The following is a 15,531-nucleotide window of genomic DNA, read 5'->3' on the forward strand; positions in this document are numbered from 1 at the left end:
ACAGTTATCCACCACCACTCTCTGGCGTCTCCCATCCAGCCACTGCTGAATCCATTTTACTACTTCAATATTAATACCTAACGATTGAACCTTCCTAACCAACATTCCCTGTGGAACCTTGTCAAAGGCCTTACTGAAGCCCATATAGACAACATCCACCACTTTACCCTCGTCAATTTTCCTAGTAACCACTTCAAAAAATTCAATAAGATTTGTCAAACATGACCTTCCATGCACAAATCCATGTTGACTGTTCCTAATCAGACCCTGTCTATCCAGATAATTATATATACCATCTCTAAGAATACTTTCCATCAATTTACCCACCACTGATGTCAAACTCACTCCTCAACCCTCCTGAAGAAATAACTTCTCACCGCAGTCCTAAAAGACTACCATTTTATCCCAAAACCAACTCTTAAGTTAACATTTTCCAGCTGGAGGTTTTGATGCAATTGCTCTATTCCCTCTGAACCTTGGAACACAAACCTAGTTGGAGTCTGCCTACCAAAGCTGAATTCTGACTACAGTATACATGTCAGCATCAGGATAGGTCCTGCCCAGGTTCTGCTGACTTAGACAGGTTTAGGTCATATGTGGACAGTCACTGATTAGAAACATTAATTCTGCTCCTCTCTGCACAGATGTGCCTGACCTCTGGGCCTTTCCAGGGCAGCGCATTTTCATCTTACAGTCCAGTCAGGCTTCAGGAAGGGGAAGTCAGGAGAACCCACACCAGTCCTCTTTGAGGGGTCAGCGGTGGACATGGTGAGCAGCTTCAGGTTCCTGGACATCAGCATCTGACAGAATCTATCCTCGGCCCAACACACTGATGCAACCATGAAGGCAGCATCCCAGCAGCTCTGGTCGATTGCTTGAAGAGATTTGGTACGTCAAAGACTCCATAGAGTTTCTATATTTCTAATCAAATTTCTGTGCATGCATGGAGGAGAGCAATACACAGCCTGGTATGGAGGCTCTTCCAGCTTTCCATCATGGGCACAACCCTCCCCACCATCAAGGACATCTTCAAGAGGCAGCAACCATCATTAAAGACCCGCACCATCTGGGAAACGCCCTCTTCATGTTACCACTTTTGAGCAGGTGGAACAAGAGCCTGAAGATCTGTACTCAACATTTTACGACCACTCCTTCCCCTCTGCCATCAGATTTCTGAATGGTTCATGAACCATTGATTCACATTTTGCACTATTGTTTTTGTGACATTGTAATTGTTATGTCTGGCACTGCACGGTGAACACCTCAAATTTAATGTCCTTCCTGGCACTTATCTCTGTAAGCAGCCAAAGTGCCCATCCACTTCCTCCCTCACCTCCATTCAGAGTCCCAAACAGTCCTTCCAGATGAAGCAATACATTGACTGTGAATCTACTGGTGTCATCTATTGTGTCCAGTGCTCCCAATGCAGCCTCCTCTGCATTGGTGAGACCCATCGTAAATTGGGGGAATCACTTCGTACAGCAACTCCACCCATCCACCAAAAGCAGAAATACCCAATGTCCAAACATTTTAATTCCAATTCCCTTTCCAACATGTCAGTCCATGGCCTCCTCTTGTGCCAACATGGGGCCACTGTCAGGGTGGACCAGAAACACCTTATATTCCATACGGGTAGCCTCCAACCTGATGGCATGAATATCAATTTCTCCTTTCGGTAAAAATATTCCTTCCCCTCCCCTTGTTTTCTATTCCCCACTCTAACCTTATATTTCTTTTCACCTGCCTACCACCTCCCCTGGGTCCCCTCTTCCTTTCATTTCTCCTACGGTCCATTCCTCTCCTATCAGATTCCTTCATCTCCAGCACTTTACCTTTCCTATCCACCTGGTTGAACCTATGACCTTTCAGCTACCCTCCTAACGCCTCTTCTCCATTTTTTCCTTCTGGCGTCTTCCTCAGTGGCCTGATCAAGCAACGATGCCCACCCTTTGTGTGGTGAGAAAGGTACTTTACCTAGGCTCAGAGGCCTTTTCAAGAATGGTTATCAAGTCTGATTCAGTATCAGTAAGCAGGCACAAAATCCTGCAAATGCATCCAGGTTTGGTTGCTCAAGAAGAAAATGCTGAGGCTTTATAATGCCTTGATCAGATCACGTTTTCTGACTTGTTTTGGGGCCCATATTTTTAAAAAAGTATGTGCTGGCATTGCAGAGAATGGTCCTGGGAGTCAAAGGGTTAACAAATAAATCAGGAGAGCTAAATGAAGGCATGAAGTTGCCCTTACAGGCAAGGTGAAGGAGAGTCCCTGGGGATTCTAGATGTGTTAAGAGCAAAATGATTGCAAGGTACAAAATTGATCCTCTGGAAGATCAGAATGGTAATCCATGTGAAACACCCTGGTTTCCTTGGCTGTGCAAGTCTAGGGAAGACACTCTCAAGTCCCACCAAACTTGTGAGACTAAGACGGCTCGATCCCACCACAAACACAGGTTTGTGTGGGCGCTGTGTAATTTGATACCCTGTTACAAATTAGTGTCACAAAATAACCAACAGTACACTGTATACGATTAAAGTAATTATAGTTATGAATCTTAACTAAAGGGTTAGTAAAGAACAACAAAAAGGGCCCATTCTAATTAAACAGTCAAATGTGCACAAGTTGAAGCTCAGCTTAAACTTCTCTGTCGCTCATGCACTGGGCTCTTGGTCTGCGTGAACACCCACACCACCTTCCGAAGGTCGCTCGCAATCCAGCTCAAACAAACGGGTCTCCCACCGGATCATATGCTACGACCGGTTCTCCCCAGCATCTTCTCTCTTCATCTCCCGCCCTAAGCCCACCTTTAGTGTCCTTCACCAGAGAAGCCTCCCCTTAATTCCACCATCCTAATTGGATGGCACACATTTCTCCTCATCTCTCATCTTCAACAATAACCCAAGCAAGCTGAAAACACGCTGCTCTTACAGAACTGCCACAATGAAATACATACCGTATAACAGTGAAAATATGAACCAGGGCATTACACGTGTGGTCAAAAGAGATGGGGCAGATCTTCAATGAGTTTTTTTGCATCTGTATTTACCCAGGAGAAAGATACAGGTTCAATAGAAGTGAGGCAAAGTGACATCAACTTCATGGACCTATAAAGATTGGAGGAGGAGGTGCTTACTGTACTGAGGCAAATTATGGTGGATAAATCCCCAAGGCCTGACGAGGTGTTCCGTCAGACTCTACGGGAGGCAAGTGCAGAAATTGCAGGGGCCGTAGCAGAGATACTTAAATCATCCTTAGTGACAGGTGAGGAACCAGAGGATTGGAGGATAGCTAATGTTGTTCCGGGAAGTTATAGGCCGGTGAGTCTGACATCGGTAGTGGTAATGTTATTGAAAGGTGCTCAAAGGGACCAGATATACAAGTATTTGGATAGTCATGCACTAATTAAGGACAATCGCCATGGCTTTGTGCGTGGTAGGTCATGATCACCAACCTTATAAAGTTTTTCAGGGAAGTTACCAGGATGAAGGCAAGGCAGTGGATGTTGTCTACACCGACTTTAGCAAGGCATTTAACAAGGTAGCGCAAGGGAGGCTGGTGAAGAAGGTTCAGTCGCTTGGTTTTCAAGCAAAGATAGTAAATTGGATTAGATATTGGCTTTGTGGGAGAAGCCAGAGAGTGGTAATAGATGGTTGCCTCTCTGACTGGACGCTGATGACTAGTGGAGTGCCGCAGGAATCGGTTATTTCTGCGTCACCCATTGTTGTTTGCCATCTATGTCAAGGATCTGGATGATAATGTGGTTAACTGGATCAGCAAATTTTCAGATGACACCAAGATTGGGGGTGCAGTGGACAGTGAGGAAGACTATCAGAGCTTGCAGTAGGATCTGGACCTGCTGGAAAAATGGGCTAAAAATAGCAGATGGAATTCAATGCAGACATGTGCAAGGTTTCGTATTTCAGCAGGACCAACCAGGGTAGGTCATACACAATGAACAGTAGGGAACTGAGGAGTGGGTTAGAACAAAGGGATCTGGGAATACAGGTCCATAATTCATTGAAAGTGGTGTCACAGATAGATACGATCGTAAAGAAAGCCTTTGGCACATTCCCCTTCATAAATCAAAGTACTGAGTGCAGGAGATGGGATGTTATGTTGAAGTTGTATGAGATGTTGGTGAGGCCTAATTTGAAGTATTGTGTGCATTTCTGGTCACCTTCCTACAAGAAAGATGTAAATAAGGTTGGAAGAGCACAGGGAAAATTTACAAGGATGTTGCCAGGTCTGGAGGACCTGAGTTATATGGAAAGATTGAATAGACTCAATTTCCTTGAACATAGGAGACTAAGAGGAGATTTGATATAAGCATATAAAATTATGAGGGGTATAAGAAGGATAAATGCAAGCAGGCTTTTTCCACTGAGGTTGGCAGGGATTATAACCAGAGGTCATGGGTTAAGGGTGGAAGGTGAAAAGTTTAAGAAGAACATGAGGGAAACTTCCTCACTCAGAGGGTCATGAGTGTAAGGAACGAGCTGTCAGCACAATTGGTCCATGTGAACTCAATTTCAATGTTTAAGAGAAGTTTGGATAAGTACATGGACGGCAGGGATATGGAAGGCTATGGTCCTGGTTTAGGTCGATGGGAGTAAGCAACTTAAATGTTTCAACATGGACTAGATGGGCCGAAGGACCCATTTCTGTGCTATACTCTTCTATGACTCTGTGAATCAGTGATGTTTGTTGGCTCAGGGACTGTACTTGCTGCAGTAGAAGAATGAGTGGAGTTCTCATTGAATCTTACTGAATACTGAAAAGGCCTAGATAGAGCAGATTTGCAGCGGATGATGTTTTCAATAGTGGGACAGTCTAGGAACAGAGGGGATACCCTCAGAATAAAATGATGTCCCTTAAGAACAGAGGTAAGGAAGATTTTCTATAGTCAGAGGGTATGAATTTATGGAATTAATTACCAGAGACAGTTGTGGGGGCCAAATCATTGGACATATTTAAAGCAGAGGTTGATAGGTACTTAATTAGTAAGGTTATGGAAAAAAGGCTGGAGAATGGCATTGAGAGGAAAAATAAATCAGCTATGATTGAATGGTAGAAAATACATGATGGGCCGACTGGCCTAATTCTGCTCCTACGTCATGGTCTTGAAGTACTAGTCCTCTGGCTTACGCAGGTTCACATTGGCCATGGCTAGGTCAAGTTTTAATTTGTATCTGAACACTTGACTCACTCTTCTTCGTAGCGATATGATCAGGTACAAAGTTAAATTCAATCTGGACATGCCCAACCTGAACCCAAGAAACCAAACCTCACATTGGGTGAAGTTCTATTCTGAACCACTGAATCACTCCAGTGAACATCCAGTACATTCCGTCCAGACTAACACATCGTTTCTTAGGCAAGGAGAACAAAGGAGTAGACAGTTCTCCTGGTGTGCTCACACCTACTTCCCTCCACACAGCTGCAGCAAAACTTCCTTATTCTGAGGTCACAACCATTTTGCAACAAGCTGAACTTCCATCTGATTGCCTTCCTCATTGCTTGAACTATACAATACAGGTTGACATGAAGCTTGTGTTAACAAAAACAGGACAAGCCTCAAAATAAAATGTTAATAGTAGTTTCTACTACCAAGCGGGATATTTTTATGAAAGGAAATGAAAGATGATAGCTGGGAACTTATTACACATAAGTTCCACATTAGTGTAGCCTTGTGCTGTCTCACATAGCCTAGTGTAGTTTTGTGTTGTTTCATGTAGCACCAGGGATCTGGAGGAACGTTGTTTCATTTTTACTGATCTATCCCTCGCTCTTTGGATGGCTTCCATTTCCTCGATGTGTAGCCACCTGGCTATGCTTTTGATGTACATAAGCCGAGGTCTTCCTCTAGTTTTGCTCCCCTCGATCTTTCCAGAGAGTATGAGTTTTTCTAGTTCATCTTTCTGCATGATGTGTCCTAGGAATCTGAGTTGTCTTTCTCTTATTGTTGGTATGAGTGATCGAACTGCTTGGGCTCTTCTGAGAACTTCTTCATTTGATGTGTGTGTGTGTGTGTGTGTGTGTGTGTGTGTGTGTGTGTGTGTGTGTGTGTGTGTGTGTGTGTGTGTGTGTGTGTGTGTGTGTGTGGTCCATGATATTTTTAACATTCTCCTGTAGAACCATAATTCCGCTGCTTCTAGTCTCTTTTCCATTACTGGGGAAATGGTCCAGCATTCACTTCCATAAGTCAGGATAGATTAAATGTAGCACTGCAGTATTCTGTTTTTAGTGTACATGCTCATCTTTGTCTGTTAATATGGTCTTCATTTTTTAGAAAGTTTCTTTCGCCATTGCTATTCTGTATTTGATACTGTGTCGCACCTGCCGTCACTTTATTTATATATTTATTCACAAGATGTAGCCAGTGTTGGCAAAGCAAAATTTTATTGACCATCCTCATACTGAGAGTCAGTCAAGGTTGCAAGATTGGGTGAGGGCAGGAGATTTTATACCTATGATTATCATTAATGAGACTACTTAAACTCCACTTATTTAATTGCTCAAGTTTCCCATGGTGGCATTCAAATTCATTTCCCAAGTCCAGAATATTGTCCAGTAACTTAATCACTTTACTAAACTACTACTATAGTTATTAACACGGAATATAAACATATGTTAACATATGTGACACAATATTACTTCCAGCAACTGACTATTACATCAAATGCATCTGTTTGACCATTTTTAGAGCTGCAAATACCATTTTCCAACCATTATATTTATTTTCATCCACCAATAGTCTTTCAATCAATTAAACCCTCTTCCAAACTTGATCTTGGAGGTGATAACGAACCAACATTCCCTCTATTTTTGTTTTACAGCTGCGCGGACTAACCATTGCTCCAAGCAGGATTTTTAAGCACAGCAGTTTAAATGTTTTTTTTTGTAATATGCAGGTTACAGCATCAGAGTTCAGCAGGCCAGGGATTTATTAACAATGAGCTACAGACTTCCATTCTGTGTATATTGTTACAATTTGTAACAGTGTTGTAACTTGAAACACTGACAATGTAAATACATTGAAGCTCTAAAACGTCTCAAATTAAAGGTTGTGGTATGTTATTTAGAAAATCTATGGATTATATTCATTACCACAACTGATTGCAGGGTATTTCACAATTACATTAACATAATTTTAAAATTATATTATTATATAAAAGAAAATTCTTGCTGTGATGCAACAAAGGCTACGTGCATGGGAATATTTCAGTCACAGTGAAGCTGTACACCCATGCTGCTTAGAGGGAACAGTGCAAAGAACTATTGCACATGCTGAAAACCTCCAGTTAAAAAGAGGAACTTCTTGAAAGTGCAAGCAGAGTTCCTGGATTAATTCAGGCAGAGTAATGGCGTTTTCCTCCAAAGCATTTGTGGAAATGAGCAAGGTCCTCAATGAATACTTCTCTTCGGTATTCACCAACGAGAGGGAACTTGATGACGGCGAGGACAATATGAGTGAGGTTGATGTTCTGGAGCATGTTGATATTAAGGGAGTGGAGATGTTGGAGTTGTTAAAATACATTAGGACAGATAAGTCCCCAGGGCCTGACAGAATATTCCCCAGGCTGCTCCACGAGGCGAGGGAAGAGATTGCTGAGCCTCTGGCTAGGACCTTTATGTCCTCATTGTCCACGGGAATGGTACCGGAGGATTGGAAGGAGGCAAATGTTGTCCCCTTGTTCAAAAAAGGGAGTAGGGATAGTCCAGGTCATTATAGACCAGTGAGCCTTACGTCTGTGGTGGGAAAGCAGTTGGAAAAGATTCTTAGAGATACGATCTATGGGCATTCAGAGAATCATGGTCTGAACAGGGACAGTCAGCATGGCTTTGTGAAGGGCAGATCTTGTCTAACAAGCCTGATAGAGTTCTTTGGGGAGGTGACCAGGCATATAGATGAGGGTAGTGCAGTGGATGTGATCTATATGGATTTTAGTAAGACATCTGACAAAGTTCCACCCGGTAGGCTTATTCAGAAAGTCAGAGGCATGGGACCCAGGGAAGTTTGGACAGGTGGATTCAGAATTCGCTCGCCTGCAGAAAGCAGAGGGTCGTGGTGGAGGGAGTACTTTCGGATTGGAGGGTTGTGACTAGTGGTGTCCCACAAGGATCGGTTCTGGGACTTCTACTTTTCGTGATTTTTATTAACGACCTGGATGTGGGGGTAGAAGGGTGGGTTGGCAAGTTTGCAGACGACACATAGGTTGGTGGTGTTGTGGATAGTGTAGAGGATTGTCGAAGATTGCAGAGAGACATTGATAGGATGCAGAAGTGGGCTGAGAAGTGGCAGATGGAGTTCAACCTGGAGAAGTGTGAGGTGGTATACTTTGGAAGGACAAACTCCAAGGCAGAGTACAAAGTAAATAGCAGGGTACTTGGTAGTGTGGAGGAGCAGAGGGTTCTGGGGGTACACGTCCACAGATCCCTGAAAGTTGCCTCACAGGTAGATAGGGTAGTTAAGAAAGCTTATGGGGTGTTAGCTTTCATAAGTCGAGGGATAGAGTTTAAGAGTCACGATGTAATGATGCAGCTCTATAAAACGCCGGTTAGGCCACACTTGGAGTACTGTACCCAGTTCTGGTCGCCTCACTATAGGAAGGATGTGGAAGCATTGGAAAGGGTACAGAGGAGATTTACCAGGATGCTGCCTGGTTTAGAGAGTATGCATTATGACCAGAGATTAAGAGAGCTAAGGCTTTACTTTCTGGTGAGAAGGAGGATGAGAGGAGACATGATAGAGGTATACAAGATATTAAGAGGAACAGATAGAGTGGATGGCCAGCGCCTCTTCCCCAGGGCACCACTGCTCAATACAAGAGGACATGGCTTTAAGGTAAGGGGTGGGAAGTTCAAGGGGGATATTAGAGGAAGGTTTTTTACTCAGAGAGTGGTTGGTACATGGAATGCACTGCCTGAGTCAGTGGTGGAGGCAGATACACTAGTGAAATTTAAGAGACTACTAGACAGGTATATGGAGGAATTTAAGGTGGGGGGTTATATGGGAGGCAGGGTTTGAGGGTCAGCACAACATTGTGGGCTGAAGGGCCTGTATTGTGCTGTACTATTCTATGTTCTATTTCTGACCTGAAGTATTAACTGGTTCACCTTGCCAAGATATCCCCCACTTAGCACTTCAAGTTCTTTATTTCATTGTGCTCTCTTTACCAATTGCCGAATTACATCAACCAGAATCTCTGTCATCCAGACCAGCCCCACTGATCTCATACTACAATGTACCCTGTCATTACCTATACCATCACTGAATACAATCCTTCCCTCACACAATAATTTCAAAGTCCTCATTATTATTTAGGCCCATTAATGGCCATGTACACTTCATCTTCCGTCACCTAACAGGAGGACACTTCTTCCTCCTTCACTTCTCTAGACTAGGTGTTTGGGAACTTAAATATCATCAACAAATAAATTGCTATTGCAATGCTTATTTTTATCATGATTAGAACCTAAGGGTGTTCAGTTGTGAACAATTCAAATAGTGAACACATTGGCATTAAAACATTAAACGGAGACTCTAATCGGCCCTTTCAAATTAACAAATACAATTTTATAGCACCACTTTGAAAAGCAGAGAAATCCCAGCCACTGTTCGTTCCTCTGCCAAAAAATGAAGAGATCATTTGCTCTGTAAATTGCTGCCACATTTCAACACTCAGAAATGAAATTCCGGTCAAGCACCACATTTCAACACTGATAACAGATATGAACCTCTGGTTAAGCGAAGCTTTAGAGATCTAATTTGCAGCTCTAATTCTGGTCAAACAGGATGCATTGATGCAACAGCAAGGAATATTGTGCCATGTAAGGTCGTTAGCAAATATTTATATTCCATGTTAATAACTCTATAGTAGTCTCGTAGAGTGGTTAAGTTGCTAGGCTATCAGACAATATTTGGACTTGAGGCATGAATTTAAATCCTACCAAGGGAAATGCAAGTAGTTAAATAATTATGGACTTTAAGTAGTCTTACAAATGGCGTCCATGGACATAAAATCTATTGTCCTCACCCAATCTTGCCTTTATGTGACTGCAGAGCACTAAATGTTAGAGACATATGGATGTGTACAAAACAAGTGATGGAGCTGAGAACATTGACCCCTTTCTCAACGGCTACAATGTAAAAGAATGCAAGTTATACTCAAGGCGTACAGAGCTAGGTCTGTACAGGGAGAATATCATCCTCTAAGGTGAGCAGGTTTGACATATGATACAAGTCCAAAAGAGTTAATGTAAGAAGCCAGGAAATTGAGTAAGCTTGTATCCCCTTCTCTAATGAAAACTGAGAGAACAAGCTTGAAGGTGCTAACAGGGTAAAGACAGAAGATGTTTTTTTACTGAGGAATAGCTAGAAAGGAATAACCTTACAATCAGGTGTTAAACTGACATAAGTGATGGCAGCTAAAGAGCAATTCTGGAAAACTCTCAGCGGAGGAGTTTTTAAGCACGTGTTCAATTAAACATTTTAAAACTGTGTTGAATAGAATTTAAGTAATAGTTACGGGAACAAGGCAGGTAGATGGAGTTAAAATGTGAATTGACCTGAAGTCTAAACTTATTCAAATCACTGTTGTCTGTAAAGCACAGGGGGACATCCAAGGCTGTTGAAAAAACTTATTTAAAATCAATTGACAGACTCATCCTGCACTAACATGAAAAACAGGCACACTGGCCCCTGAACTTCAACTATCTTTCGGCCTCAAGATCTAATTTTTAGTGGATTTCTATTTTTTTAAAAAAACAGAAAGGCAGACGTGCATTTATGAATGATAAAAGAAAAATCTGAAGTTGCAGATGCTGGCAACCTAAAATAAAAGCAGAAAATCATGGAGACATCAAACAGGGTAGGCAGAAACTGCAGAGGAAAATGGACCGTCAATGTTGCATCTGGGTTGACTGTTGGTGTTTTGGGTCAAGTCCCTTCATCTGTTATGCTGTCAAACTTACACTGAGTTCAGCACATTCATTCCATCTTCAGCAGACAGGACTTTCTGGTGGCCAATCATTTTAATTCCTCAGCCCAAAACCTTTCTGATCCATGGCTTCCTCCACTGTCACAACAAAGCCACTCTCAGGTTGGAGGAGCAACACCTCATGTTCCATCCAGATAGCCTCCACATGACAGCATGAACACTGATTTCTCCTATTTCTCCCCACTCCTCCTCCTCTCTTTTCCCATTCCTCATTCGGGCTCTTCCATCAGCCCTTTTCTTCGCACCTGCCTATCACCTTCTTCTGGTACCCTCCTCCCTCCCTTTCTCCCACGGTCCACTCCCATATTCACTTTTCTTCAGTCCGCCTATCACCTCCTGCACCTATCACCACCCAGCTTCGCATTTCATTTCTCCCCTCCCCACCCACCTTCCCCTGACCTTGCTTTACTATACCTGCCAGTTCCCCCCCACCCCCCAACTTTCTTATTCTGGCTTCTTCCCTCTTTCCGGTCCTGATGAAGGGTCTCAGGCTGAAACATTAGCTCTATTCCTCTCTGTAGATGCTGCCTGACCTGCTGAGTTCCTCCAGCATTTTGCGCAATGTTATACTGGGTTCTGTTATAAAGTGAAGCCAGGTCACGGACAGGACAGAGTTGGAACTAGATAGAGTTAAAATGGCTGGCAACAAAAAGTTGAAGGTTTAGACCAGGTGTTCCCAACCCGGGCTCCACAAACCCCTTGGTTAATGGTAGGGGTCTATCGGCATAAAAAATGTTTGGGACCCCCCCCCCTCCCATTTTGGAGTAAAGGCACATTCTCTGCAAAGCAGTCATTCAGTCTTTCCTGGCTCCTTCTGTGTAGAGGAGCACAAATTGCAGCACACTGGGTCTGGAGAAGTGCAAGTGGACATTGGCTTCACTGGGAAGGTTTCTTTGGGTCACTGGATGTTGGGCAGGGAAGAAGTATAGGTGCAACTTGTAACGGTCATATTGCTTACAGAGATGCACCCCATCAGGGCGTTCTATCCACCCTGCAATTTAAAGCTAATCTTTCCCAGTTCTGACAAAGAGTTTTCTACCTGAAACATTAACTCACTTTCTGCTTCCACAGATGCTTCATGACCTGCTAACTATTCCCTGCAATTCCTCTCGTTTCTATTACATCGCTCTTTTCACTTTCCTTTCTAGAGGCCCAACTTAAGAGTGTAAAGAGTCCCCTACTTTGAATGCAAAATCTATTCTATTCAATTACATTTAACAAATTTAAGTTGCATTTATGGGACCATTGTAGTTCTGTCGTCACATTTTAACTTCCACTGAATCCACATGCACAGTCTTCAGGTTTGTGCGGCTTCAGAGCTGTGTGTCAGACATGGCTTTAAGCAGCACTGTGTCCCCACAGGGGACTGTATTGGCTCCCTTCCTGTTTGCCCTGTATACTTCGGATTTTAGATACAACACTGAGTCATGTCATCTGCCGAAATTCTCTGATGACTCAGCAAGAGTTGGATGTATAAAGAGAGGATAAAAAGAAGAATACAGGGCCCTGTTGGAGGACTTTGCCAAATGGTGCAAGATGAATCATCTACTGCTGAACATCAGTGAGACAAAGAAGATAGTGACCGACTTTAGGAAGACTAAGCCTTCATTGCTCCCCATTACTACTGATGGTGAGGACGTGGCCGTGGTGAGGATCTACAAGTACCTGGGGATGCACCTGGAAGATGACTTAAGTGGAACACCAACAGAGAGTCTATGTACAAGAAGGGCCGGAGTCTCCTCTACTTCCTAAAGAGACTGAGGTCCTTCAGAGTTTGCAGGCCTCTCCTTCACATGTTCTACCAGTCTGTTATTGCCAGTACAATCTTCTATGCAGTGGTGTGCTGGGGCAATGGCATCAACACAGGTGATGCCAACAGGCTGGACAAACTGTTTAGAAAGGCTGGCTCTGTTATAGGAAGCAAACTGGACACACTGGAAACTGTGGTAGAACAAAGGATTCTATAGAAAATCCTGACAATTCTGGACAATATTTCTCACCCTCTGCAACAGAGAACACTCTTAGTAACAGACCAAGACAACTGCGCTGCTGAAAGAGCGCTAAATGAGTCCATTCTTACCCTCAGCCATTAGGCTCTATTATGAGTCAATCTATAGCCCGGGAAGTTATGATCCCCTCCTGTTAAACTGTTCGGGGTAACTTATTTTATATTCTTTCTACTCCTATCTGTGCACTTTTAGTGCTACTGTGACACTGTAGTTTCTTCTGGGGTCAATAAAGTATCTATCTAATCGCTGCAGGTGACCTACCTGTAACATGGTGACAACATGACACGGATTCAGCAGATAAATTAAGGTCTTGGTGGCGAATTTAAAACCGACTTCAACGCCAAAGGTCAGGCACAGGGCGACCAAGAGCAGGTTCTTGCCCAGGCTGTCGTTTTTCTGCTGGAATTCTACACTCAGCTCCTGCCGCCTGATCTTGCGAATGGCCACAGCCATCTCCAGCAGGGAGATAGTCACGAAGACAATACTCTCCACCCAGCGCTGCCTCAGGGGCAGAAAAGCGGCGCACTCCGCTCCCCCGTTCCCCTCGAACTGGGGGTCCACGCCCCCGTAAGCCCAGTCCAGCAAGGTGCACACGTTGTACCGAGACATGATCCTCTGCCCTCCTTATTCAGAGGCACAAGGCTGCGCTCAGGCTACACGACAACGTTTCGCCGTAGAAACATGAACTTTGCAGAAAGGCCTTTCTCCTCTCAGGTCCACGGTGTGGACTAATCCGCTGCTGCGTTTGAAATCCCGAATTGATGAGGTATTTCAAAGCGCTTCCTCCCCTCTGTCTACTTCTCCTGCTTGTTTACCCTCCCTGTACACGCGTGTGTAGTGAGTGTAAAAGCATCCCGCCTAGCCACAGTATGCACTGGCTGCTTCATCAGAAACTTGCAGGAGCAATTTCGCGGCACAGAAAACACTAGCGGCTAAACTGATCCGAAAGAGGATTGGCTGAAACAGACTCGTTTCCCACCCACTTTAGACGTTGACAGATGGTCCTCAGCCTCCAACGTTTAAAAGGGCAACTCCGTCGCGAATGCTTCCCCCCCCCCCCCAAAGGGTTCATTTGCTCGGTCCCCTCCGCTAGCCCGAAGAGGCCGTGGAAGAGAAGGCAATAAAATCTTGCATATTACTGGAGAGAAGTGTCGCCTGTCTGTGTGGGGAGATACTGTTTATGCTTTATTTTTAAACTTGCAGTATGTTACAAAGAGGGAAAGGCGAAGCGGGCGTATCAGAAGACCCTGTGATGAGTTTCTTTCGTCAAATGTGCTCATTTCCTCTCGGACCAAATATAACCGAACGACTCACTTCACCAGAACCTGGACCTGTTTCTATTTGCCGAATACTCAGCCACCCACACCCTTCAGAATCTTTATTCCACCTATTATCTAATTTCGGGTATGGATTCTAAGGTTCAAAGCTGTTGTAAATATATTTTACCTAGGCCGGATAATTAAATTTCATCGTCTGATTTTGTTTAAATCAATTTTCCAATTTTTCTGATTAAAGAAGATTAGTCCGTTTCCACCCTGGATTGTTACACGGGGAGGGAGGACTCCTCCAGGGATTTTTTTCTGAAATTGCATATAATTTTGTGGAAATTTATATAGAGGAAGCAAACGGTCTGGAACCTATTCCATTGTTTTCGTTTATCTTTAATATATATGCGCGATTTATCACAGGGAAACGTTTCAGGTAAGAGGGAAAACGTGTAGTAATCCATCAAAAGTCCCGGATAAACACAGCGCAAGGATCTTGTAAAATGCTGGGGAGATTCAACAGGTCAGTCAGCACCCTGGAAAGGACAGGCGAGTAGACATGTAGGGTGCTTATCTTTGAATTACGACTGCAGGGAATACAGAAAAGGGGAAGTATGAAGAAGGGACTGGGCACACGCACACGTACACTGATGAAGATGTTCGGCGTTTTGCAAAGTGCATCGTAGCCGTGTAAGGTTAAATAGCTAGCCTTATTCACTGATTTTTTATTTGAGAAAGCCGAATGTGTCAGCAGGAACTTTATCTAACACTTCTTCCCCACAAGATGTTCCGCGGTTCGAGATCTGGAAACGCAGGGAGCAGGTTTCCAAACAGTAGATTTGTTTTTTCGCTGCATCTGCTTAGATCTTGTCACCTGGCGAAATACTAGCCGGGGGTACCGGGGAGAATTCTGTTCGTCAGATAGTGCAACGGGGTCTTATACCATCACTTGAAATGAAATGAAGTCTCATCCGAAATCTAATACTTTTAACAGCCCTCCCCACCCCCAGAACTGTTAATAAGATATTAGTCAGCATTATGTGTTCGAGTGTCTAGGGGCTGGTGATGATCTTAAAGTCTCCTGAATCAGAGCTGAGCTGGACGACAAAGAGAGAATGTGTAGCCAGTGGGGGATGAAGACAGTAATATTGCTCTGAAATGCAAAACTGGAAAACTTGTAATGAGGATGCAACAACACTAGAATGAAAATGGAAGTTCGTGAAAAGTGTAGGAAGTGTCAAAGTTAATTTATTATTGAAG

The 15,531-nt window shown here is 43.6% G+C and overlaps 1 protein-coding gene and 1 long non-coding RNA gene across 4 annotated transcripts in view; one reads left to right on the forward strand and one right to left on the reverse strand.

Moving 5' to 3' along the window:
* Positions 1-14,048, reverse strand: part of LOC140204292 (transmembrane protein 164) — a 149,425-nt gene extending 135,377 nt beyond the window's left edge. Inside the window, exon 1 of the mRNA XM_072270887.1 lies at positions 13,268-14,048. Within this exon, the coding sequence (XP_072126988.1) occupies positions 13,268-13,615 (348 nt within the window). The 5' untranslated portion in view covers positions 13,616-14,048. The remainder of the gene's footprint in view (positions 1-13,267) is intronic.
* LOC140204293 (uncharacterized) overlaps positions 13,858-15,531 on the forward strand; it is a 40,923-nt gene continuing 39,249 nt past the window's right edge. For all 3 annotated transcript variants that reach the window (XR_011887582.1, XR_011887580.1, XR_011887581.1), the window contains exon 1: positions 13,858-14,410. This is a non-coding gene — a long non-coding RNA (uncharacterized lncRNA). The remainder of the gene's footprint in view (positions 14,411-15,531) is intronic.

The sequence above is a fragment of the Mobula birostris genome, chromosome 10, assembly GCF_030028105.1.
Source record: "Mobula birostris isolate sMobBir1 chromosome 10, sMobBir1.hap1, whole genome shotgun sequence".
NCBI classification, from domain to species: domain Eukaryota; kingdom Metazoa; phylum Chordata; class Chondrichthyes; order Myliobatiformes; family Myliobatidae; genus Mobula; species Mobula birostris.